We start from the raw sequence: 17,213 nt of genomic DNA, 5'->3' as shown, positions 1-17,213 counted from the left end.
GCAAAATAAAACGAACAAATTAAAAAGCATAAATAAATAAAAATAGATCGATCTGTTTTTAATAAAAAAATAATAAATAATAAAAATAGTAAAAATAATAAATTATGTGTATTGCAAAAGCAAAAAAGTTGATCGATCAATCGATTACAGTAAAAACCCGAGTATAAGAACCTAAAATTTAAGAACCTGTTAGGCTAAAATTTTCACTTTAAACCCCCTTTTCATGAGAACCTATTTAGTCTAAAATTTTCAATAGGTTCTTGTTTTACAAAAATGAAGGCACAGTGACAGATTAAAATACAAAAAAAAATTTAGTCTAGACATGAGTGCTAGTACTTTGGAAAGACAAATTTACCGTATTGTTATCATCTAATCTGTATTCTAGATAATTATTTAATACAGCAATATCTTCCATATCACATATGCCCTGTAGTAGTTACCTGTGCTGACCGCTAGTGCCCCTATCAAATTAAGAACCTATTTAAGAACCTAAGTAGCCTAAGATCCCACTAGATACCATTTCTATAAGAACCTATTTAGGCTAAGTTGGAAAAATCTAGGTTCTTATACGTGGGTTTTTTACTGTAAAACAATCGTAAGGGAAAGACAACTGTAGCTAGCGCAAATGTTAGATAAAAAAAAATGATTGGCCCATTTCACCCAACAACGCCATCCATTTGATCCAATCAGAGCGTGGCATTTGCACTTGATAGGCTTTCTCCTAGTCAAACTACGACTACTTCTACCAAGGGTAAAATAAATTTTTAACGGCTGTTTGGATGCGTGGAGTTGTTGTAATTGTGCCCGCATAACACCTTCCAGTAATCTTCAGCTATCGTACTAACTGCTTTACTGGTTTCAGGACTCTTTGCCTTGTTGCTCATTTACAAAGAGAAGAATGTGGATTTTGGATACTTGGCCGAAAGGTTGTCCCACAGTTTTGCAAATATTGCAAGGTGAGAAAGTCTACGGGTTCAGACCTAAACCGACTTTTGAATAACAGTTTGAAATCCACAATGCTTTCTCTTTTTCTCTGGGAGTAGGTTGTCTCCTTCGCAGCCGTTATCTGAGACGTCACGCAACGGAGAAGCGTTGCGTGACAGGTGTGAAGAAGATCAAGGAGTAAATAAAGCGAAAAGAGGTTGAGATGTAGGAAACCAAATAATATTTTTATCTCGTTACTTTCCAGAGATTACATGGAGTCTTCTTCACGGGATAAAAGTCATCAGAAAAACTGCTGGCAGTTAATAACACTTTACTTGGACAGCTCACAGGATGTGTTTGAGCATAAAAACAAACAGGACTTGTCTGAGAGTAAACTCCTTGGTAGGTTAAGCTTGGTTTTCACTAGCGACGCAAGCACAAGCGCGATCGCGCAAAAAGGATAAATTTTGATGTTTGTTCTTGTGCTTGCTGCAAGCACAAGGACAAACATCAAAATGCAATGCGCTTGTGCTTTTGCTTGAGTCGAAGCCGTTTTCACGGACAAATAAGAGCTGTTATCTTTGCGCTTGTGCTTGCGTCGCTAGTGAAAACCAGGCTTTATCAGTGAAAAAATTTGAAAAGGAAAACTCACTCACTTACTCACTCACTCAACCTCTTTGTCCCATCGGGGACATAAGGCCGCAAAAAAGGAAAACTGCGCATGTAGAAAACGTTTTCTTTATGTTAGAAATTGTTTTGGGCACCAAGGATGTTGGTGTGTTGGAGATTCACTATAACTTCTTTCTCAACGCGGACGAAACGCCTTATTAGTAACAACAACACCGGCGTTTTGGACCAAATCATCGTTAACAACAACATCACCACCATGACAAAAAAACGGAGAGCAACAATAATAGTTCGTCGCACCGGTATTGTGGAGATGACGGGTTCAAATCCCGTTGAAGCCCCGATTTTTTTTTTTTTTTTTAAGGCTTCTTTCTTTGCAATTTCTTTAATTGCCGTTTCACTGCGAAGATCATTTCTTTACTTTAATAATCACAAAAACAGCAACGCAAATATCATCATCATCATCATCATCATCATCATCATCTTCATCAACATTAAACAAAAACAACTACATTAACTATATCATTAACAACAAATCTCACTTTGTAGCTTTTTCTCTGTCTTTTCTTACCATATTGTTACTTATTTTCGCGGGAACTTAATTTCGCGAAAATGGAACGGGAATATTTCGCGGGACTTAATTTTCGCGATTTGGCCAAAAATACGTAATTAACATAAAAAATACAATAGAAAACGTTTGAAATAAATTTTCGCGGGTCTTTAATTTCGCGATTTTTTGAAAATTGCGAAAATTAAGTCCCGCGATAATAAATAACAATAAGGTACATAGATTCGTGTAATTTTTTCATACCTTTAACATCTTTATACTACACAAAAATCCCGTCACGTTGTTTAGGGAAAGGTGTTAGTTGTGCATGGATGACAATTTTTCTATTAAATAGTCTAATTTTAAAGATTGTTTTTGTTGTTGTTTATTTTTTCAGTTGATGGATTTCAGTTTCTGTTTCGCTCGTGTCGTGATAATGAGCTGCGATACTTGCTGATGTTTGTCCAGACCACCCTCACGTCATTAACGTACGGTGATATAAGTAACATTTTAGTTTGTTTACTTATGCATTAGCTTTAATTTAAGCTTGAGTATGCTATAGCCCAGTTTCTAGGCATTCTCTTCAAGAGTACACGCAAAGTACATGTAGAGGCCCTGGAGCGGGTTGCGTAGTGTTTGTACATTCAGTAACGTCACAGATAGACTACGAGTAGTCCCTATTTTTTCGCAGAGTCCGTCGAGCTTGAAGCGAATTTTTTTTTTCGAAGAGTCCGTCGAGCTTGAAGCGAAAAAAATTACGCGCAGGGGGAGGAGGCGGGGCGAGGCGTAATTTTTTTCGCTTCAAGCTCGACGGACTCTTCGAAAAAAAATTTCGCTTCAAGCTCGCGGACTCTGCGAAAAAATAGGGACTGCTCGTAGTCTACGTCACAGACGTCATGAAGTTTGGCGCCAAATCTTGTGAGCGGAAGAGAAGGCCTGAGTACTAGGCTGTAAACGCTGGAGATCATTCTCGTCCCCATAGCCGTTTCGTTTCTCTTAGCCGGCTGGGCCTTGGCACGAGGAAACGAAGGGCTCTGGGGACACAGGATTTCTAGTCCTAGATTCTAGGACTTCCAGTCTTCATGTATGCAGTAATGACATTTCAAAAGAATGTATAAGAGAGTCGTTACGTTTTCGACTTCCGTTTAGGAATTCTATGTTCCAAACAGCCAATCAAAAAATTCGAATTAATAAAAAAATCCTATGTCCCCAGAGCCCTTTTTTTTCTTTTGCCAAGCCGGCTAAGAGAAACGAAAGGGCTATGGGGACGAGAATGGCTGGAGATAGCAACTGCCGTCAGCTTTGTTATTTGTTTTCATAGTAAAAGGATGAACTCCAACTTTAACATAAATGTATCCATTTTTCCCTGGCTGATATTTTAGGCAAAACAGCAGACGAAAGACAGGATCTTCAGGTACCAAAAATTAACCTAAGGAATTTTGTAATAGCTGTCGTTATTTTGCTAGGTTAACGGGATACTGAGTGTTGAGGGTTACTACTACCTAGGGTAACGAGAAAGCAAGCTGCTGGCAAGACACTCTCCCCATTGCATAAAGATAAAGAGGCTCATTTTGTTTTAATCGAAAGAGTTTTCAATTGCTGCTTTTAGCTGTTTTGTTACTTCCTGCAGTTGGCCTTTTATCCTAAGAATCAGTTACGAGCTCACACGTAATATACGACAATGTTCTCACATTATCGAGATTTATTAGAATAGTCCAATCAGTAAAACCAAAATTAAAATATTCGCACATGTTTTCCCGCGCTTTGTGCCAGCTACATGTATTTGCTTCCTGTTTTGATTGGTTCACTGGATTGTGTCCTTTTTGATTGGCCAGAGTACTTACTTTGGTTTTGGTTTACGACACACGAAAATCGCTTTAACCATATAGCGCGATCTCCAATTCTGTAACGTATGACAAGTTACATGTTATCCACTACTGACCTGCAATTCAATGCTTTTGTTCTCAGATGCTGTCAGTGTTCTGTGGAAGCACGTGTTTAGTCACGTGAGAGCTCTGGTGTCTGATGCACTTTGTGTCCAGTCTGCACCCAGTCACCTGGCCGACACTCTAGCCGCTTTTACTCTCTCTGCGCTCGACAGGTAAACGATAGACCATGTTGTCTCACGTGAAATTTAAAAAACAAATAGCGATTGAATGATGACCCAAAAAGGAGATCGAACAAAACCGACTGCTGTTTTCCTATTCGATCCTACCTGGCATGGGCTTTTGCAACAGTCACGTGGTACAAACACCGCCATGCGGTGTGGCAAAAGAATAAGACAGCCTTCAAAACAAATAGACTTCAACTACAGTAAAAACCCGCGAGTAAGAACCTATTGTTTTTCAGGTTAGCCTAAACAGGTTCTTACATAAAGGGTTATTAACACAAATTTAGGCTAATTAGGTTCTTAATAGCTTCTTAATTTCTGAAGAAAAACTTCAATGTTGTTATAGAGATTTTAGTGGTATTTGGCCTTTTTCTTGTATAAAATTTGCATACCACATAGTGTTTATGTCAAAATGAAGCAATAATCATATCAATATTTTCCCAAAAGTAAACATTTTAATCAGTTTTGTAAATTAAGGCTAAATAGGTTCTTGATAAAAATGGTATCTAATTTGCAATTTTTAGCCTAGAGCAGTTTTCAATTGAGTGTCGTAAAACCAAAACCAAAGTAATTACTCTGACCAATCACAAAGGACACAGACAATCCAGTGAACCAATCAAAACTGGAAGCAAATACATGAAGCTGGCACGAAGCGCGGGAAATCGTGCGCGCGCGAGTCACGATTGGTTTTGGTTTTACTTCTGATTGGCTAAGAAAGTGGCGCGAGATTTTTAAGCCAATCACTAAGCATAGTAATGCAAAACAAAGGCAAACGCAATTTACTTTCGACACTCAAGTGAAAACCGCTCTAACAGGTTCTTAAATGTTAGGTTCTTACTCGCGGGTTTTTACTGTAGTCACGCTTACCATCCATATAGCTTGCCTTACAGCATGGCGGGTTTTGTACCATGTAACACCGTTACAAAAGGCCTATTTGTACCGGTTAGGAATAATTGACCTTTGTAACGTTCTCATTGGGTTTATTGTATTCGATCGAAATGGACTTCCATATTATTATTAATGACACTAAATTTCACGGCCTTCTGGCTTCTGCAGAGGACGATCATGCAAGAATCCAACAGATTTCTTAGCTACGTGAACCACCTTGCAAAAATAACATGACAGATTTACCTAAGGACCAACTTTGAGAAGTGCGGTTTTGGTTTTATTGTGTGATTTTTTTAATAGGAATTCACACCCCAACTTAAAATGAGAATTTATACCTCACTGACCCCCTTTCTAAACATGTTTTTATGCAAGTTAGTTTGTTTCCAACGCTTGAGAACGGAGTTGGCGTTTGTGCTGTAGATGTGGTTTTTATAGACATGTATGTTTTATTTGATTGTTTTAAGATACCCTGAGGAGGTTGCAGGTACAGCGGGCGTGTCATTTGCCAGTCTGCTCCGAGAGCTTGGTGTTAAAGACGAGATGTCTGCCAGGTATGCCAACTGTAATAATAATCACTGACTGTAATAATCACTGACACATGTGTTCAAACAGTTTACTAGTTTTCGTCACTGTCAATGTGAATATGGTCCGATCGTTTGTTTTAATTCATCCAGTCAGTCAGACAGCCAGTCAGTCAGACAGACAGTCAGTCAGGCAGTCAGTCAGGCAGGCAGGCAGGCAGGCAGGCAGGCAGGCAGGCAGGCGTCAGCAAGTCAGTCAGGCAGTCAGACAGTCAGTCAGTCAGCAAGTTAGTCAGACAGACAGTCAGGCAGTCAGTCAGACAGACAGACAGTCAGCCAGTCAGTCAGTCAGTCAGACAGACAGACAGTCAGCCAGTCAGTCAGTCAGTCAGGCAGTCAGTCAGACAGACAGACAGTCAGCCAGTCAGTCAGTCAGTCAGACAGACAGACAGTCAGCCAGTCAGTCAGTCAGTCAGTCAGTCAGTCAGGCCGTCAGTCACTCACTCATTTCTTCACTCATTCTTTTAAAACGGTAAATATTGTACTTTATTGTCTGTTGCAGCTTTTGTTGTCGATTCTTGTGTCACATTTTACCTTGCTCCGCTGCACTGACGGCAATTCAAGCAGAAAACATGGAAGGAGATATCATCCATACGTGGTTCAGATGTCTGTTGCAGCTTCCTTCTTCACACGAGGGGCTAACGGAACTCACAAGGTATCTTCACCTTCCCCTCCTAGCTGTATTTAATGGGCACTGGTACCAGGGTCCAAATTAAAGGAGCTACATGTCACGGGGATTTCGCAAATTTTCGGTCTAAACTGTTCTGAAATTAGTGGTAGGCAACTTAAACCCATAAAAAACATTATCTTGGAACATCTAAAGGAAGACATATCCTTAATTTGTGGATAGAAATAAACCTACGGCTATAAATATCGATTTTTTTTTGAAGTCGTTCGGAAACAACTTGAAAACGTTAGCCTAACTTTTTCAAGTTGAAATCCGTTTCCATCCGAGCCATCCCCAGCCAAAGATGCTCGTTAACAGTTTCAGTGCTCAAATATAGTAATTTGTAATAAAAATAAACTATCATTTTTAGGTTTCCTGTGACAGAAATATGAATTTTTGCTGTTCTAAAATCTGGTGAAATATGTGACATAATCCCTTAAAAGTCAATTATGATTTCTGACATTGAACTAATTTTCTTGTTTATCTTTTGCTTTCGTCCTTACAGGGCAGTTGCAAAGCTACCTGAGATGGAGAAAATACAGAGGAGTCAGGTATTACAATCTTAACCCTGTTAACAAGCTTGATGTTTTGGTATGTAGCGTGCGAGGACCTTGTTCCGCCAAGAGCAGTAACATCTTGTATCATCCGAGTGATTAGCAAGTTAAAAAGACAGCAATAAAACGCGAAATGTTTTCTTCAATTTGCGCACAATAGCTTTTAAAGCTGAAGCACCGGGGCGAATAAATAGGGAACTTAAGCAAACTACAACGATAACGTAAACGAGAACGTCACCAAACAAAAGGTTTAATGAGCAGAATAATAACTCTACAGGCGCGTTTTGAATTGGTACATGTTTTGGCCGTTCTCTGAAAAACAACAACGTGAAACGACCAAATTCTGTGTATTTTGGAGAACGTGAATCCCTATTTGGAGTGAAATGCTCTTTCTACATGATATACATCTAAATCACGAGATTCTCGAGTAAAAAGTAAATTCATTTTTCACTAGGCGTTTTTTTACTTGGCGTCGCCTACGTCATTGCTTAACCTCCCTAATGTCAATCGGTCAACGACCCAATTGGTGACGATCGCTAATCGACCGAATGTAACGATCGTATGGAGGTCAGACTTTTCATCACATCGCGTGTACCCGTCCAACTGGATTCTCACTAGCCTTTACTTAGTATTAAAACTAAAAACAAGAAAATCATGCTTCTCTTTAGAGTGCCGTTTGATGCCTTGATAATGAATGGCACTTTTTTTTTGTTAGCCTGGATTTGGAACTGGTGAGAGCAGCGAAACGTCGCTTCAACTTTTTATCGTTGCACTTGGCCGCTATCACTCTTCCCTGGTAAGAACATACAGCAAATAGTCATTCAAGTACAATAATAAACCGATTATCATAACTCTTCCAATGCTGAAAAGGAGACCAAAGAATAACTAAATAAATCAGTTGATGAATTTTAAGTTTTTTAAGTCATAATTAATCAAACAATGTTAGGGAAATGTGACCATGCTTTAATTTCAGAGACTGTACCATAATCTTAATTGCTCATGGACCTCCTGGCAGCGTTGCCAACCGTAAAAGTGACCTGGATTGTAAACCTTGTTCGTCTAATACTAGGCTATCTTACACTGACACTATTTTGACGTAAAGTATATGAAATAATTCATATCTATGAACTGCGGATGAGATGCAAAGTGAAGAAAAGATCCTCGCAGTGAATTGCAATTAAAGAAACTGCAAGGAAAGAAGCCAGAAAAATTCTGGATTCAGTCAATAATTTCGTCACTTTACACCGCATCCACAGTTAATATATATGAGTTATTTCATATACTTTCCGTCATTCTATTCCTTTAACACATGTTTCACGGGAAAATATGAGCTCGCAATTGACCTCGCTCCCAAAGTGTGGCTTCATAGCTCAGTTGGTAGAGCATCGCACCGGTATCGCGGAGGTCACGGGTTCGAATCCCGTTGAAGCCAGACTTTGTTTTTTGGCTTCCGTCTTTCAATTTCTTTAATTGCAATTCACTGCAAGGATCATTTCTTCACTTTATATATTTTGTTCACCATATCACAGACCAAGTTTGACGAGTCAATCCAGTTTCGTGAGAAGGTTCAAAAATACCTTGGTGACGTGATGAAGTATGTTGATCATGTGATAAAAAATGCAGGACCCGCAGACCTGTTGCGGTAAGTTGACAAGAGAGAATAAATGGGAAAGTGAATTTCTGTTACTCGTGTGAATCACGTGTCCTCATTCCTCATTTCTGTTTTTTCTTGTTAGGGTGGCGTATCACGTTGCTGGACTTCTGACAAAACATTGTTATAAAATCATTTACAGCAGGGTAAGTCGCTAGCTAGTATTGTTGCGATTGACAAAATTTGCAAGCTTCCACGTATATTGCGGTATTACTCAAAGCAGTAACACTTGTACTATCCGGATCGAAATCCTTAGACAAGTTGGTCAGGAGAACGGCTTGAAATCCATTTCAATCCTCCACAATCGGACCCGCCCATGTTCCTGGCAAATTTGTTGCCAACAAATACCCATTTAAAATACTTTTTGCGGTATGTAATCTTACTGAGAATGACTCTCGGCCAATTACTTTTTATTCTAGACTCAGCCCAGATGTTTGCTTCCTCGGTTAGTGGACCAATTCGCTCTTCCGTTACCGAACAGCAAGAAACCAGTAGCACCGCTGGTCATGCAGTGTATCAAGGCTCATTTACATCAGGTACTTGTGACGTGAGATGACAATGGCGCACTTTTGTTGGCTGCTGTTACACGTTTTCCCGCGCTTGCCTATGGTCACGTGGCTTAAATTCGAGTTCTGATTGGTTTATTTTGTCAAGTGCAAACGTAATGGTTAACTCTGTGGTTACTTCGGCCCTCGATCTGTCCTATTTTACGCGTTCTTTGCTTAATAATTATACTGTTTTGTCGTACGGCCTTAATTTCCAAGGCTGTATTTAACAAATTCGTGTCTTCATTTATTTGCGTTGCAAACTTTTCTATCAAGAAGAATTTAAAACCAACAAAGGTATGAATACTGTCACTTGAGGGTTTTTACTAGCCTGTGTACAGCCGTCCCGCTTCGCTCAAAAAAATCGCGGAGCGCACGGCTTTACACAGGCTAGGTTTTTACTTATGTAACTTCTTGTAACAATACCTATGATAAATTTTGGCTAGTGAGTAATAGTTTAATTAGCTCCTAGTTTCTAATCGCCTGTTTGTATGTAGTTTCTTCAGGGACTTGCATGCCTGGACTTCAAGCGAGATGAGTTCATTCGGAGAAAAATCAAGCAAATATTCTTGTCGTATTTTCGGCTTTTTAACCAGGTAAGAGCAATATACGCAGCTCTATAAATTGTCGAATTTTGTTGTCGGTTATTCTACCACTATTGAATCCAAATGAATTCAAATTATCAGTTTTATACACAGAAATGAAATAACTTGTTTTCCTCACCCAGATGTTGCAAACGTCTTCTCAGTCGGCCAATATTCCTACCAAGAATCCTTTTATGGTACGTAAATTGTTTGTTGCTGTCCAGTTTTTTTCAGCCGTTTATTTCGTCAAGGCTTGACGGAAGTGCTGCGTTATTACGTTATCTCGATTATTTTGTCTATGTTGAAGTTTTATTGTTGTTTTAAAAGCATTTTTCATCCGCTGATTTCCGCATAATGTTAGTTAGCCCATAGAGAGGGTCTGCATGGAGGTGCTTGATTCTTGATTCTCGGTTATCGGTTAAATTTTGGGGATTTCTCATGCAGCTATCAGTTAAAATTTCAGCCCATTTCTCAGCTATCAGTAAATTCATATCTCAGCCAATAGTTAAAAAAAAACCGCGTCATTTCCCAGCAGACAGTTGCTTACACTCTAAAGAGTATTGTTCACTTGATTGTCGAAAGTAATTCGCGTTTGCTTTGGTTTACTTACGACGCTTAGTGATTGGTTTAAAAGTCTCGGGCCACTTTTTCAACCAATCAGAAATAGAACACTTGAAAGCCGATCGTGACTTGCTCGCACACGTTTTCCCGCGCTTCGTGCCAGCTACCTGTTTTGTGATTGGTTCACTGGATTTTATGTGTCCTTTGGGATTGGCCAGAGTGCTTACTTTGGTTTTGCTTTTACGACACTCAATAAAAAACTGCTCTAAACAGTTGAACCTCTCCGGCGGTCTTGAACGGCCTGTTTTTTTTGTTTGTTTGTTTTTGTTTTGTGTGTTTGTGTGTTTGATACATCATTTAAAACCTTCCTACAGCGGTCACGTCTCTACAACGACAAGTTAATTCTGTCCCCAAGGTGGCAGCTAAATATATAGAAATTCAACTGTTGTTACCGTCGATTGCATCTACCTGTGAACGCACGCGCTAAAAACATGTTTTTAAATGGCGTCCAACGTCAGCATTTCAGGTGTCAAACTTTGAAGTTTAACAGACCGTAACGCGAACTTTTGCATTCAAAATACTCACCATAAACACTGAGTACGGGCGAAACTTTACACTAGAAATGATTCAAGTGAACCTGTGTATGCATATCGACACAGAACAGCATCAGTTTCTCAAAAGAAGTCTCTATATCTAATCTTTCCGCCATTTCAGTTGGGCGAATAAGTGGCAGTTTTGGCAAAATCTTCGTTGAAGCCCTCGAAGAATCTCCAAATTATTTTATCCAAAACTAGAGCTCCCGGAGTACTCCGAAAGCAGTCGCGCGTGATCGCGCGTATTACTTTTGGGACGAAAACCGCGGGCTCAGTCACTTCTCGGAGAAGTGATGTCGTCATCAACTGGCACTTGTTCCCCCGACTGATTTCTAAACCGGAATCACCGAATGTGTTGAACTTTTGGCGCGAAAGTTGCCGTTACGGTCTGCTAAACTTCAAAGTTTGACACCTGAAACGCAGACGTTTGGCGCCATTTGAAAACATGTTTTTAGCGCGTGCGTTCACAGGTAGATGCAATCGACGGTAAGATAAGATAAAAGATAAGAAACTTTATTTAAGTGTCAAAGCCTTATAGCCTGGAAAATAAAACCATACTAATTAGGGGACACTGCTAAAAACTAAAAGCTACACTAATACTAAATATAAATACAATAAAAATATATATAAGTCATATAAAAATGTTATAATAATCTATGGTGTAAAAAATGTTAAAATCTTATAATAATGTTTTGACTTGAGAGGCACTAAGTACAGCATAGGATGCATCCCTTACAGCCGCTGTCCATTAAGGGAGTTATATCTTTTTTGCGAATACGGTTTGTGAAAACCGGTATCGATTGCTTTTTTTGTTCAATGTTGTTCTTTGTTATCACAGGTTGTTCTTAAAGGATCGTGTTTATCTAACCCAGTCCCCGACAGCAGGTTTGTAGAAGTCTATCTCCAGTCCCACTTCAAGTGTCCACGCTCCTCAGACTTTCGCATAACTACTGACTGTTTTGTCCTCCCGCCCTTCTGCCTTGTCGAATATGCGCAGCGGCATTCACTAGACGTCTTTTGTCAGATTTACTCACAGTGGCAGTGTCTGGACATCTGAAATAGTATAAAATGTTTGACTTCCCTTCCAGACCTGAAAAATTATGGAAAATAATGTTAATGTTTGTAAAAAGTTTGGAATATTGTCTTAGCTGCAGCGCATTCGTAGAAGTTGAAAATGAAAAAATGAAATCTTTGTAAACCAGTTAATTGATTATCCTGTTCTGGGAGTTAAAATTACTCGTTACGTCTAGTCAAAAATAGAACTAAGGGATGGACCATTATTTTCCTGGAGGTGGGGGGTATCAAAAATATTTAAAAAAAAGTTAGTAAACACGATATGTTTTAAAAAAAAAAATGTTTAAAATTTTTCAAAACAAAAAAATGATTGCAGAGGTGCATAAATTTAAAAAAAAGTTTGCAGAGGAAAATTTTCATACCCCCTCCAGGAAAATAATAGTCCATCCCTAATGGGGATTCTTTAATTTTGGATAAGAAAGTAGGTGGAGGAAACTCGTCCGGAAATTTTTGCCAATGTTGTAATTAAAAAAAGTAGTTTATGTTCGCTTTATGTCTTTATTAAATCATTTTCTTCATTTACTCACGGTAGCGAGTTTCGTCAGTTCACGATAGAGATCATCCAGGAGTCTTTCCTGTGCCTGCCACAACAGCCCGCAAATCTTACATCGGTAAGTCCACCAAAAAAGGTATTTTTCAGTCGGGAGAACAAGTGCCAGTTGATGGCGACATCACTTCTCCGAGTTGTGACTGAACCCCAGGGGGGTACTCCGGCTTGTAAATGACGGGGATGATCGAAGGATTTTTGGGGGTTTGAAATTTTCGATTCCGGGATTTTTTTGGGTTGGAAGATTTGGCAAGTATTTTTTTGGGTGACTTGATTCAAATAGGGGATTTTTTGGGTATTAAAAACAAACTAAAGTGCCTTGGCGCTGCCTTGGCATATTTATGGTATGATGAATAATCAAACTCGAGCGTTATTGCCTCTCCTGGCAATTTAGGGGTAATTTGACAAGGGATTTTTTGGGGGGTTATTTTTGGTCCAGGGATTTTTTTGGGTAATGTCGGAAGACTTAGGGATTTTTTTGGGTCCTGAGTTTTGCCTTCATTTGATCATCCCCGTCATTTACAAGTCGGAGTGCCCCCCCCCCCCCCTGGGGACTTAACCCGCGGTTTTCATACCAGAAGTTGCTAAGCAACATGACGTATTTACACGCGCGACAGCTTTCGGAGTACTCGTGAGCGCTCGCGCTAGTTTTTGATTGGATAAAATAATTCGGAAATTCTTCGAGTGCTTCAACGAGGATTTGCCGAAATTGGCATTTATTCCCCCGTTACTGATAACTGCTCAGAGAGAACATTTTTCCATACTTCTAAACCGATCATAAAGTTAATCACGTGATCATAGCGTGTCGTCAAAGAACGCGTCAAAAAGGTAGAATTGGAATTTAAAAATTCCAATTCTACCTTTTTTCTTTTTACATATGCATAAAACTAAGGTCATCTCTGAAAAATAACAAAAGGTAACTATTCGGTTATTTTTTTCTCTGTTGCAGACATTATACTTCTTGGAACAGCTGTTTAAAAGGACTCTTTGCCATTCTGAAACAGCCAGGTATTTTTTTTTCTCTTCTCCTTTAAGTGTAATGTAATGTTGTATGTCGTTTGAATAAAGATGCATTAAAAAAACAATGAACAGTAGTGTCCTTGTTAAGGCACTTAAGGGTATTTTCAAATTATAATACCATTTTCCCGGGCTTCTAGCCTTTTTCCGCCTTATATCTCGCGCTGTAATAAGATGATGGTTTAAATTGTAGAGAGGTGTCTCAAGCCACACATAGTTGAGTTTTGAGAACCTAGTGACCTGCGAACAAACTCTCTTAAGAAACACAGAGGACAGTGCTTTATTACAAAATATGTCGTTTCTTTTTGTTTGTCACCAGTTTAAAACCCCAAGGTAAATGCGTCTCGAGTACGCTGTCAGCTTAATTCTTTCCGAGTGTATATATTCTTTAGTGTAAATTTGGTCCTTAAGTCAAATCGAACTGTTGAATTGCGCGAATAAGTAGGTCTTAAAAAGTCACTAAAATGTTTCCTTTCCCTTCGCAGGAACACTCCTGTACTGCTAGAATCCATCACGTTTTGTTTACTGACGTGTAACCAGTTCACACCGGGAAATGAGCCACCCGAGATAAGAAGACAAGGTACAGACTGCAGTAAATAACTTATGTTCACGTAATGTAGTTTTTCGCGTTTGTTTGTTTGTTTATGCATTTGTGTTTAAGGAAATTAACTGTTTCCTGAGCTCTAGATCTGACTAATTTGAGGTATTAGAGCGGTTTTCACTTGAGTGTCGAAAGTAATTGGCTTTTACTTTGGTATTGCATTACTACACTCATTGATTGGCTCAAAAATATCGCGCCACTTTCTCAGCCGATAAGAAGTAAAAACAAAAGCAATTGTGAGTTAACCGAATTTTTTCGAATAAACGCCGCGGCGCGATTCCAGTGTGGCGTTTATTTTAAATTCGATTTATTTCTTGCAAACAACAGCATGGTAACTGAACAATTGAACTTTGAAAACAGGAGCATGTTGTAGTACTTGTCTCAAAAGTCATTTTCAATACCTTAAAACATTGTTATCATCAAGGAAAATAATTATTTTAGGCTCGCTCAAACTTGATAATTACTGCATTTGCTTTTTGAGTCTATATTACGAATAAACGCCGCATCACATTCGAGGGTGGCGTTTATTAATATTTCTGCTCTAAAATGCGGCGTTTATTCGAGGGCGGCGTTTAATCGAATAAATACGGTACTCGCGCACGCTTTTGCGCGCTTCATGACGGCTACATGTAATAACTTCGAGTTTTGATTGGTTTACTGAATTGTAAGTGCTCCTTTTGGTTGGTCAGAGTAATTACAGATGAGCCCCGCTATTTTGAGCCGTCAGGGGAAACAAAGCACAGTTCGTAATAGCGGGAGTTCGAAATAACCGATAGTAAATGACTGAAAGGCAAATCGAAGGGAAATAACGGGGAATTCGAAATAACCAAGTTCAAATTAGCGGGGTTCAACTGTACTTTGGTTTTGGTTATACGACACTTAACTGAAAACTGCTCTAAACCGTAAACACCATGATTTCGTCTACTCATTTTTGCCCGCGTTTAACAGCGGAACCGAATTTTGATTTGCTCGTAATTTTATCATTTGCTCCGGCTGTGCCTGGCTGTCATTACTAACTTTGCTTTAAATTTGTCAGTCGTAAGAAAAACTGCTCTAACAGGATTCTCGTGATTATCAACAGAGGACTGGAAGCTAGGGCTTATGTGATGCGCTCATGACTGGGGTTTCATTTTATGTTGCCTTGGAAACAAAATAGCATCTGGCTTTATTTCCTTTTGTCTTTCAGCAACTGAAATCCTACGTTTGATGCTTGAAGCGTGTAAGAAAACACCAGAAATAAACCCCAGGTATAGATTGAAACTGACTGAATGTAATGTACTGTTTTGTAAAAAATGCAAAGGAACACGTTTACAGTGGAACCCCGATATAACGATCCTCGATATAACGATATTCCCGATATAACGATGAGAATTTAGCGGACCGAACGTAAAATCCTCCCGATATAACGATATTATCAGTACACCGTCACATTTTATTTGCAAAACATCGAATTTAATGCAATAACATTACGGTAATCGAGCCTTTCTGACGTTTCTAAAAACAGCTTTGTACGATGCAATACGAAAATGATACTGTGTTCTAAGCTTTCTTATCAAAATTATTCTCTTTATCCTCCTCTAATATGCAGTAAAAAGTACTTGTTAGGTTTACCCCGACATAACGAGATTTTCGGTTATTTTACGGCCATATCGTTATATCGGGAGTTTTGATATAACGATACTTCGATATAACGATATTATTTTAGTGCTCCCTTGGCATATCGTTATATCGGGGTTCCACTGTACTTTGTTTCCAGTTGACGCGATTGCATGTTTCTCTTGTTTTCCCAGAGATATTCTATTGCCTCATATAAGAGACTTCTTGTACAGCAAGATTACGCTATACCAGGTAAGGCGAGTACATCGTAACGGCATAGCTTACTGTTAAGTCGGCACTAAGCACCAGTATCCATAGCATAGGCACAAAAGGCATACAAGAACTCCCGCCTGCCACCCTTCTCTCAAGTGGTAATCTGTGAATACATTCGGTTCTCATAAAATTCTCTTAACAGGATAAAATGCAAAAAGCGGAGAAAGCTTATCAATAGGCCATTTCCGAGTTACCCTTTGCCTCTGTTTTAAAACGAGTCTACGTGCGAAACCATTCAAATGAAAATGAGTTTGATTCGCATGAAAAATGGACCTGTCGGTGAAACTCATTTTCATATGAACAGTTTCGCACATAGACTCGTTTTAAAACAGAGGCAAAGGGTAACTCGGAAATGGCCTATTCATTCTGGACTCAGTAGTAGCAATGATCGTCATGTAAATTCTCTCAAAGCTTCAGTGTTAAGGTCATGAGACATGAAACTAAAGCAACTGAAATTCTTCCAACTAATATTATAAGAAATGTATTGAAGACGATCAGGAAGATATGTATGTTGACATAAGAATTGTAGGTTGAAACGGGAAATGGGTTTTCTTTTGTTCATCCTTTTAGAATCCTTCTGGGTGACTCCATGTTACTTTTTACCTTCGCAAGATTCTACTAAGGTGGTTTTACCCATATTTGCTTCTTCAGGGTTTGGTGTTTAAAACGTTCGAGACACTGGCTTCATTCGACCCAGACCTCTTAACTGCATTAATTCCCGCCTGTAAACAGGCCGTGGTACAGCTCGAGCAGAAGAGGGGAGTGGGGACTGATATGCAGTTAAGGTGAGTTCTTTGCCCGGGGTTGGAAATTAGCGCTCGCCCACTTGCACAGGCCAGCCAGTGTGAAAACTGTCGGGCGAGTACAAATCACGGATCACTCGCCCGGTTTGGCGAGTACGATTTTCAATATATTATTCAAAATAAACGGCACTTTTACTTTCGACTTAAAGATAAAATAATCTACACTGTCCATAAGCCGATAGCTTACCAACATTTGGAAATCTCCATCAAAGCTATTTGCTCTCAAACTACAGGTATTTGGGGAATACATATCAGATTAAACTGTGTTTCAACTTTTGATGGAAGGGTGCACGCGTTTTTATTGTGGAGTAAGGTCTATTTTCGGAGACTTTTCATTGCAGTCTGTATCGTGATCGACCACTACAGTGGCACGGTGAGTATCAAACGGGCTTAAAAATTTAAGTTGTACATTTTATTATTCGTGGGGGAAGGGGGCCTAATTTTTCCTTTTTCAATGGAGGAAACTGGGC

At 39.2% G+C, this 17,213-nt stretch overlaps 1 protein-coding gene, 1 long non-coding RNA gene and 1 other non-coding gene across 3 annotated transcripts in view; all 3 read left to right on the top strand.

Annotated features, from left to right (window-relative positions):
• The window catches only part of LOC144658658 (protein MMS22-like), a 46,518-nt gene that overhangs the window by 28,460 nt on the left and 845 nt on the right, over positions 1-17,213 (top strand). The window contains exons 18-38 of the mRNA XM_078519119.1: positions 863-956; positions 1,190-1,326; positions 2,496-2,586; positions 3,481-3,512; positions 4,067-4,199; positions 5,561-5,647; positions 6,180-6,332; positions 6,850-6,895; positions 7,614-7,694; positions 8,428-8,540; positions 8,635-8,695; positions 8,969-9,085; positions 9,592-9,690; positions 9,822-9,875; positions 11,671-11,717; positions 12,439-12,517; positions 13,403-13,461; positions 13,956-14,050; positions 15,258-15,318; positions 15,862-15,919; positions 16,592-16,725. Of these exons, the coding sequence (XP_078375245.1) occupies positions 863-956; positions 1,190-1,326; positions 2,496-2,586; positions 3,481-3,512; positions 4,067-4,199; positions 5,561-5,647; positions 6,180-6,332; positions 6,850-6,895; positions 7,614-7,694; positions 8,428-8,540; positions 8,635-8,695; positions 8,969-9,085; positions 9,592-9,690; positions 9,822-9,875; positions 11,671-11,717; positions 12,439-12,517; positions 13,403-13,461; positions 13,956-14,050; positions 15,258-15,318; positions 15,862-15,919; positions 16,592-16,725 (1,831 nt within the window). The remainder of the gene's footprint in view (positions 1-862; positions 957-1,189; positions 1,327-2,495; positions 2,587-3,480; positions 3,513-4,066; positions 4,200-5,560; positions 5,648-6,179; positions 6,333-6,849; positions 6,896-7,613; positions 7,695-8,427; positions 8,541-8,634; positions 8,696-8,968; positions 9,086-9,591; positions 9,691-9,821; positions 9,876-11,670; positions 11,718-12,438; positions 12,518-13,402; positions 13,462-13,955; positions 14,051-15,257; positions 15,319-15,861; positions 15,920-16,591; positions 16,726-17,213) is intronic.
• LOC144658707 (uncharacterized) overlaps positions 280-17,213 on the top strand; it is a 24,066-nt gene continuing 7,132 nt past the window's right edge. Inside the window, exon 1 of the long non-coding RNA XR_013571763.1 lies at positions 280-284. This is a non-coding gene — a long non-coding RNA (uncharacterized LOC144658707). The remainder of the gene's footprint in view (positions 285-17,213) is intronic.
• On the top strand, positions 8,258-8,330 carry Trnat-ggu (transfer RNA threonine (anticodon GGU)). Its single transcript has one exon. It is a non-coding gene; the product is annotated as a tRNA-Thr (tRNA).

Source organism: Oculina patagonica, chromosome 6, assembly GCF_052425735.1.
Source record: "Oculina patagonica isolate OP01 chromosome 6, crgOcupat, whole genome shotgun sequence".
Taxonomy (NCBI): domain Eukaryota; kingdom Metazoa; phylum Cnidaria; class Anthozoa; order Scleractinia; family Oculinidae; genus Oculina; species Oculina patagonica.
This window is presented reverse-complemented; position numbering and strand designations above follow the sequence as displayed.